The 9,401-nt window shown below is 42.1% G+C and overlaps 1 protein-coding gene across 1 annotated transcript; it reads left to right on the top strand.

The window, feature by feature from the left end:
• Positions 1–2,369: 2,369 nt before the first annotated feature.
• MRPL15 (mitochondrial ribosomal protein L15) lies at positions 2,370–8,511 on the top strand. Its single transcript, XM_063394156.1, has 5 exons — positions 2,370–2,527; positions 3,427–3,584; positions 5,353–5,518; positions 5,997–6,120; positions 7,370–8,511. Exons 1-5 carry the CDS (start codon positions 2,429–2,431, stop codon positions 7,705–7,707), a joined length of 885 nt encoding a protein of 294 aa, XP_063250226.1. The 5' UTR covers positions 2,370–2,428; the 3' UTR covers positions 7,708–8,511.
• Positions 8,512–9,401: the final 890 nt, after the last annotated feature.

The raw sequence follows: 9,401 nt of genomic DNA, 5'->3' as shown, positions 1-9,401 counted from the left end.
GTCTTCTATTCCATACATCTTTGTCAGATATTCACTCCCAGAAGATCAATATGCTCATTGTATTTGCCGGCTGGTAAGTGGCCGGCATGGATGCTTGTTTGGCAGCTCCACCAGCAGCTGAGCGCACACTGTACTTCCTTCACATCCTTCCCACTGCTGGGTTCCATACCGAACAGGGACAATTTTTCACAAAGCTTTTGCTCATCAACATCACCAGCATTGGCTGCATAAAATGTATTGAAAGAGCCTTTATGCCAGCTGTGTAACATTGAATACACATCCCCTTTGGCCATGACGGTTTGGCTGCTTTGATATACAGTGTTGATGCCAGGGCATTCCTGTTATTGCTAAACATGAATTATTTTCACTGTTAACTTTTTGAGGTTTGTCTCTAATTCAGCATGCGCTCCTGCTTTATGTACTGTACCCAATTCAAATCTGTTAAGAAAATACAGTTTATGCATTAAAAAATGTTCAAAGATTAGGAGCTTCACATTATGTCAGGTGCTTATTAAGTATGCCGAACCTGACTCTTGCTCTAGATCATCTTTTTGGGACATGAACAGAATTTTGCTTTCCCTCTCTACTCTGCTATTTACCATGTAAATGTCACTTCCATAAGGTGAGCTGCTGCTGAACCTCCAGCCTAAGAAGTGATAGTCTGCTAATAAACAGAACAAGATTTTAATATTTTAGTCATAGAGCTGGAATGATCTTATTTGAATTCCCGGTTGCTGCTAGCATGGCCTGGGGGGCACTGGGGAAACGTGAGCTCTGCATGGATTGGGCATGGGGCAGTCTGCTGGTTACAGACAAGTGTTCAAGAAACTGACCTTCAGGGATCCCAATTTCAGCAATTTCAGGAATTGCTGAAAACATCTGAGCTGTGAACATTTCAAAAACTGGTACACTGGCTGTCCCTGCAGAGTGAGGTATCTATCTTAGGTATGACACTTTTCTATCTGATTTGAAATTTCTGTTTAACACAGTGACAGTCTTACAAGGCAAAGCATGCTCTAAATTATGTTGTTTTCCCTGCCCTAGAGACTAAAATGGGCACCTTATGTATTGTTACAATGTAATTTTTCTTAAATTTTTGAAGGGGGTAAGAAGCCCTACAGATTTCATACTGAAACTCACAGATTTCTGGAGCATGATTTTCCTTTTACCTCCATGTATTCTCAGGACTGGCAGAGCTGCTGCCTGATCCCTTCTCCAATCTGAAGTAGACATTCAACATGGAAGAAGGTACTGTCAAACAGAAGTTTCAGGATAAAAAGCAAGATATTACACTGAAGAGTGTCACCTTTAACAATGGGAACTGTCCTTTCTACTCTGTAAGTCTACAGTGGCAGCTTCTACAATTCAGTCCTTCACTGCAGTGAGCCTGCACCCTGCACACCCTTCCCACCAGACCAATATTCCAACGGAAGCTGCTGTATACTTTTCCAGTAGGTACACATTTATATTTAAAAGACTAAAATAATACATGTGATCAAGTACTGCAGCAGTACTAGGAACGTCTCGATCTTGACTGGAGTAATTTTCTTCCCAGTGGCTGGTGTGGGGCTGTGTTTTGGATTTGTGCTGAACACAGGGTTGATAATACAGAGATGTTTTGGTTATTGCTCAGCAGGGCTCACACAGAGCCAAGGCTTTCTCTGCTTTTCAGGTTGCCACACTCATGAGAAGACCGGGGGTGCTGGGAGGGTGGGAGGAGACACAGCCGGGACAGGTGACCCCAACTGACCACAGGGACATTCCAGACCTTACGGCATCATGCTCTGTGTCTAAAGTGGGGGGAAGAAGGAAGAGCAATGTTTAGGGTAATGGTGTTTGTCTTCTCAAACAATCATTACAAATGATTGGGCCTTGCTCTCCTGGAGATGGCTGAACACTTGCCTACCCATGGCAAAAAGTAAATTAATTCTTTGTTTTGCTTTACTTGGATGCGCAGCTTTTGCTTTTGCTAGTGATCTGTCTTTATCTCAGCCCATATCTTTATCTTTTCTCGTTCCAGTTCTCTCCCCGACCCCCCAGGTGTCGGGGTGAGCCTGTGAGAGGCTCGGCTGATGTCTGGGGTTAACCCACGAGAGCCTCCAGCCGCAATGGGAATTTCCAGCACCGGCACGGGGTGCAGCTGAGCGAGGTTCGCTGCAGCACCGCCCAGCCAGGTTTAGATACAATCCGGTGGCTTTAAGGACTCGGCTTGGAAGCACGTGGCTGAGGTCCCAGTAAGAAACCCGCAGGTGCTGGAAGCAGAAAGGCAGCAAGCGCCCCCTCCTCAGCCATGGGAACCCCGAGCTGCGGCACCTCACCCGCCCCGCCGCGGCTGCGCGACACCGCTGCGAAGGCGCGGCAGGGGCGGCTTACGGCGCTGCCGTAAAGCGCCGCGGCCGGGCGCGATCGCCCTTGGGAGGGAGCGGCCATGAGCGGGAACGGCGCGAACCGGGCCCTGGAGCTGCTGCGCTCGCTGCCCAGGGTCAGCCTGGCCAACCTGAGGCCCAACCCCGGCTCCAAAAAGCGGGTGAGTGCCTGCAGGGTGGGCCCTGGCGGCAGGACTGTGCCCCGGCAGCCGGCGCTCCCCGTCGCGGTGTGATTTGCCGCAGGGATGTGGGGAGGACGTGATCCTGGCACGAGCAGGAGAGCGGCCTGGCCAGAGCAGGCGTGGCAGGGCAGAGGAGAGGCGGGCATGGCACCGCTCTGTGTGTGTCAGCCCGCCGATTGCCCTTTGAGGGCCTTGTGACCGTGCGTGTGGCCATCTCCACAGAGCTGGCGGAGGAGTGGGGCTGGCTGAGCCTCAGCACCATTGCCGGGGATGGAGGGGAACAGTAAAAGGTTTCTAACTCCAGGTCTTTTTGGGATAGAGTGATACGTTTGGATATGGAAGGTTAGAAGGCGTACAAAGAAAAGGAATGTGATTCCAGCAAACATTCTGTTACTATTTTTCGGAAACAAACCTGTGATCTGTTTCCTTATAAAGTGATAGAGAAATTACAAAAAGAAAACAGAGAGAAACCCTTGTGGTGTGGGGGGAGTATTAGTGAACAGGGAGATGAGGTTCAAAGGCTGAAACCATAGGAACAGAGAAGGGAACAGCAAGCAGCACTCTCCTAAAAGTGCTGAAGACTCCCTAAAGCTACTAAATAGTACAGAATTCAAGTGCAGTTTTGTGCTAGACTCGACCAGCCCTGCCACCAAAGGAAGCTGTCATGTCCCCAGACTATTTGTGGTGCCAGCCTAAAGCTGAGCTCTGCAAAAATCACATTAACTGCTTTTCTATTTTTCCAGTTAGAAAAGATCCATAACTGAATTTTTCCTCAAGAATCATCATTTTGCTCAGTTGTTTATGCCTCTGAAATCTAACGTTTTATAGGTACTGGTCTCAGAAATAGTTGTCTAAATGTATCATTGATTGCTTTGAAGGAAAGAAGACGTGGCCGTGGAAGATACGGAGGTCGGAAGTGTGGCCGAGGTCACAAAGGAGAAAGACAAAGAGGGAATCGCCCCCGGTTGGGCTTTGAGGGTGGTCAGACTCCATTTTACTTGGCCATACCAAAATACGGATTTAATGAGGGACATAGGTAAGTTTCTCAAGGTTTACTTGGAAATTAATCAGTCTGCTTTTCTTGATCTTTCTCCTGAAGCAGGAATCTGCTGGAACAGGCCTAACTGAAAAAGTTTGGCTTCCCAAATTGCTCTCAGGTTGCTAGCTACTTTGCCAGAAGAATCTCCCACTTTTTTTGAGATTATTCATTTAATTAATTATTTCCTGTTTTACACATCTGCTGATTTACTCTCTTCTCCTCATAATCCTTCATGTGTAGCAGGCTACCCTTCCTCTTCCAGCTGAGTGAGTTTCTCCTCTGAAACGATTCCTTCATTCCTTCTTGTTTTTCTTTTTGCCTCATGACCCAGTGAACTGACTGGGAGCAGTCCCAGTCACTGGAGGGAGGATGTTGGGCATGGAAGTGTAATCCAAAGCTTTGTTGTTTCTCCTCACTTTATTCACCAGAAGCTCTGATCTGCTGCCAGCCAAACAATTCTTCTCTTCATGGTTCTACCTTTCCAGCCCTCTGACACTGTGGTGTTTGTCTGTGCCCTGCCTGTTCCATCTAGGATCCTAACAAGCTCTTTAATACCAGTTCCTCTGAATCTTAATAGTTTTGAAATGTGACTCAAATTCTATTTCCAGGTACTGTTATTTCCTCCTGTTTGTTAAATTATTGTGAGAGTAAATAAGAAGCACTTTCAATAGCTGAAAGAAGAGTGTAAATCCACAGTCCAGCAAAGAAATTGCTGCAGAATGCAGACACTCAGCTTCTTACGTTAATAGTGGCCCCAAGTTCATGAATAACCAACAGCAAAAATCTAGCCTCCTGGAGTGACAAGAAATTATTAGGATCTTGCTGTTTTTAGCAATATCTGACAGCATGTGAAAACAGAATAAGTACTCTGTAGTTTCAATGTTTGCAAAATTTCAGTGTCAGGCTACTGTAAATGTTCCTGTGGTGACCACTGTAAGTGCACTCGAGTGACACTGTTGGGGCAGGGGGAGCACGCTGAACAATGTCTCTGCCTGTTTATCTTCACCTCACTCCTCCACTTCTTGAACTTTCTCTATAAGGGGCTGTCTGGCAGCACAAATTCTTGTTTCTTGGCTTTGGTACGCAGCTTGCCAGTAACAGAGATCAGCTGCCTCCTGCTTTTGGAGCTGCCACTCAGAGACTGCCGATAGCAGCCGTCAAACGCGTTGTAGGAGGAGGTTTTGGGTATCAGCAAAAGTGGTGTGCACAGACAGGAACAGACTCTGGCATTGGAAAGCTGCTGGGGATTGGTTTGTACAGTAGAGTTAGAACCAGAGAAAAAACAAAAGTAGGTTCTGCTGAAGCCAGTGGCTGTTGACAAGAGATTCTGCCTCCCTTTGGGGAGTGTGGGTTAATGCATATCTTCTCAATATTTCTCTTCCTTGATGGTACTTTGAGGGAGATTCCTTTCAATACTTGCTGACATGTTTGGTACAGTGGTAATGGATCAGAAAATCTTGTTGTATGTAAGCTGTGTATGTACAGAATTCTGCTGATAGTCTTTGATAAGTTTGTATGAGAGGAGGTGTTTGGGTTTTTGTCTGTCTATCAGCGAAGCACTGAAGGTGGATTCACTTTGAAAGTGGTAGTTATTTACAGACTTGTTGGTTTGCCAAGAAATGCTGACACTGTAATGTCTTAGTATTTTTTTTTTTGGTGTAGGAGTAGATAAAAACCAGAATATTTCAGTTGACAAGTTGCTATTAAAACTTCAGTTTAGTAAACTTCTCATTGTTTTGTTTGTTTGTTTCTCCTTTCTCTCCAGCCTCAGACGTCAGTACCAACCTCTGAGTCTCCAGAGGCTGCAGTACCTGATTGATTTGGGCAGAGTTGACCCCACGCAGCCGATCGACTTAACCCAGCTCATTAACGCCAGAGGTGTGACAGTGCAGCCTCTCAAGAGGGATTATGGTGTGCAGCTGGTGGAGGAGGTATGCAGACAGCACACCTGGTACTCCAGGCGTTCAGGTTGTCATTTCCGTGGTTTGGAAGCATCTTTGGTTCTCCAAATTAGTTTGCTCTGGGACTTCTGTGGGTCGTAAATCCACTAGAGGGCACTGTGTATCAGCAAAAAAAAAAAAAAAGAAACAGCTCGGGAGGATGTCTTCATACCCAGGGGACTGCAGAAATGAGAGTTAAGGAGTACATAACAAAAGGCTGAAGAAGTATTTCACAACAGAAAACTAAAATGTACTGAAAAAAAAAGTATGAATACTTCAGAAATGGAAGGAGGTTTTTTAATGAACCCAAGTGCCTGAGAGCAATTTGGTTACCTATCTTGGTGCAAGAAACAGATGATTCTGATATTTTGTGGGATTTAATGTTCCTTACAAATTTTCAGAGAAAGGTAAATGTAATGTCTTAAAATACTCATTTTAATGTTACTGTAATATGTGTTGAAATTTACAGGGTGCTGATATTTTTGCAGCAAAAGTAAATATTGAAGTGCAAAGGGCATCTGAATTAGCAATTGCAGCCATAGAAAAAAATGGAGGAGTAGTAACAACATCATTCTATGACCCAAGGAGCTTGGGTAAGAACTTCTGTTAATTTCTGCCTTTTTTTTTTGAACATGCAAAGATTAAATGATCCAAATCAAAGTTTCAAACACAGTTCTTAGTAGAAAGTCATCATCTTCTAAAAGCTTCAAAGTTACATGCATATTTATATAACCATAGAATACTTTGGGTTGGGAGGGACCTTAAAATTTATCTAGTTCCAGACCCCAATGATGAATGATAATGTATCCTCAGTTTTGCCTTTTTTAACCATTCACCTGTTTAGTCCTTCTGGTGGTATTGATTGTATACCGATCAACCAGTTTAGGAAATCTGAATAGCTTTGTAGAGGAACTAAAAATACAGTTTCTCTGAATTTTTGTCTTCTGTTTCCCATGTTTAATAGCACTAGGAAAATTCAGGAAAAAATAGATTTAAAAAACACAGTGGATGTTTATATTTTTAATTTAAAATGCTTTTCCACTTAAAGTGAGGAAGTAAGTTAGAGAAGCTCAGAATCATTCCAGTTAAAATGGCTATTGTTTTCAGAACACTTTCACTGAAGAATGAGGCTTTGCTTTGCTTGAGGCTGCATCCTGCCTAACATTCATTCATACAGCTTTTATTGACAATAACACAGCTTTCATGTGTGAATGAGGCTGAGAAAAAGAGGAATAGACATTTTTAGTGCAAAATATGTAACTCTGGAGTGATATAAGTTCTGAGATTTTTTTCATTCCACAAAATTAAAAAAATAATAAGGCTAAAAGGTTCTGGAATATAATTTACCAAAATCAGTAAAATTTGAGGAAGAGACGGTAGTCCCACAAAGGACTAAATAGGTGCATGTGCCATTGATCCTTTATTTAAAATACTTACAGAAACACTAAATTTGATAATAATTGGTACACTGTGTAAATAGTCATGCAAATGCATTGCTTCAAACCTGGAAATAGTCATTTAAATAAGCATAGTTATAGTTATCTTTCCAAGTAGGCATTCTAAATGTATTAAAAGTAGCAACTCCTCCAGATTGGCACTATAAACATCAGTTAAAACATAAATATCAGTTATAAGTATCAGTGTTTGTGTGGTTAAGTGAAACTTGCAAACAAACCACTACTTCATTCTGAACAAGAATATTCTTGAGATTCGACTTTTTGCTTGGTACTTGTTGATGGGCATGTAGTAATCAATTAGTACAAAACAAGAAGGTGTCATTTAATGTCTTTAAATCTGTGTTATGAAGTGTAGTCACTGATCCTCTCTCATGTTTGCCCACAGAAATTTTATGCAAGCCAGTAGTGTTTTTCCTGCGTGGCAAACCTATCCCGAAGCGAATGCTCCCACCTGAAGACCTCGTGCGTTACTACACGGATCCCCGGAGCCGGGGCTACCTGGCAGATCCAGCTAGGGTTGCAGAAGCCAGGCTGGAACTTGCCAAGAAGTACGGCTATGTCTTACCAGACATGACTAAGGATGAACTCTTTAAGATGTTAAGTGCACGCAAGGATCCTAGACAGATATTTTTTGGTCTTGCTCCAGGGTGGATTGTAAACCTGGCAGACAAGAAAATTCTAAAACCAACTGACGAGAGTCTGCTGAAATACTACAGCTCATGAATTCAGGACTGGACACAATTGCAGGTGTACAGGAAACATCTGGGTATGAAATAATGGATAGAAGTGGTGTGTGTTTGTTTTTAAGACTCCTATTATACTAGAAACAACATTTTTTCTTCATGCAATCTTCTGGTGTAGCTCTTAACTTTTTTATTGTCATAATAGAGTGTATCAGAAGTCTTAACATTTGCAAACAATGTGGAGTCTGACATAAAGTATGGGTCTGGGCACTTTCTCTTCCAATGGTTTGCCAGTTATGTTTTCAGACAAAAGGTTTCGGTGTTGCATTTGTTTCATAGGATAATTCCAAAGAGTCATTTGACCTAATAATTAGTTTGTTCCCCCCCTCCCCAATTTAAAATCATGACTGTGATTGACTGTACAATGAAAATGACTGTACAAAACTAAAACTAGTTTTACAGTCACACTGCATAAAATTATAAGTTCTAGCAAATGTATCTTGAATAGCTCTAAGAGCTGTTTTTGGTTGGGGAAAAATAAAAATAACCAGAAATAAAAAAGTACTAAAGATTGCATTAACCTTTCCAATTTCATAGCTATTTTTTGGATTTTGCCATTGCCATCAATAGCACTAAAGCTTGAGAGATCTTGATTTTTCTTTTATTTCTTAATGTGCAATTGAGGAAGACAAAGTGTGCAGTTTAAAATAACTTTCTACCTGTATTTGGGCCTAGAGGGGAAGGTAGCTATCTTAATTCAATGGCTTTTATTCTTCAAACAGAATTTAAAACTTGTCCTGACACAAATGTAATTTTACTAATAAAATGCATAGCAGGATCCAGAGTCAATGACTGACAGTGACAGCAGATCACGAAGGATGGGGATGCGATGGACGAAATGCACAATTGGATTCAGTTTTCAGCATGATCACAGATTACATGTGTGACAGGGACAAATGAATTTAAATGTTTTGAAAAGTTATGAACAATTTGTGTTGAGGGGAAACAGCATTTTAATCACACCAACTTGATTAAGTCTTGAAAAATATTTTTCAACAAAGGTTTGTTTTATCAACCTCTCCAGAATACTGCATTATTTCTGTGCAAGAGTTTTGTAGGTTTTGTGTGGAAGCTTAAGATTGGGCATTTGAGACACTGAACCAGACAGGAAGGAAGGATGAGAGGGGAGACCAAGATGATGTATCAGAATGTGCTCTGACTGCTCAGAAGTTAATGGGCTGCTTCCTAATTATGTGGTTTGTTGGAAGGTGAATTTAGTTTTAAAATAGTCATAATTTGATTATAAGAAGGCAGGAAACAGTCTAGGAGACCAGAAGCTTTCCAATTTTCACGTGCCTTTGGAAACGCTACTTAGAGTTTCCTGTAGCTGCCAAACCATCCCATCTCATAGGGAAAGTCCTCTGTGTGCTAGAATCTCCTCTTTCCCCTGTATGACATCTGTATTTTGCTGATATAACTCAATGGCTGAGGATTTAAGAAAAATCTTCTTTTTCTTTCAGATAGTAAAATGAAGTGGATGAATTTTTGTTGGTGTTAGTCAACCAGCCCAGATTTTTCCTTCCCTCAACAACCTGCCTTATCAGTTAATATGACCATCTGTAATCACAGAACAAAACAAAACAAGTCTTCTCATTCTGATTAAGTAGTCTGAAATCAAGAGATTAAGAATAGAAAGGCACTAAATTTTGACAATTTACTCTTCAACTTCTATTG

Source organism: Prinia subflava, chromosome 1, assembly GCF_021018805.1.
Source record: "Prinia subflava isolate CZ2003 ecotype Zambia chromosome 1, Cam_Psub_1.2, whole genome shotgun sequence".
Taxonomy (NCBI): Eukaryota; Metazoa; Chordata; class Aves; order Passeriformes; family Cisticolidae; genus Prinia; species Prinia subflava.
Note: the sequence above shows the minus strand (reverse complement) of the source record. Positions and strands in the feature narration are given on the sequence as shown.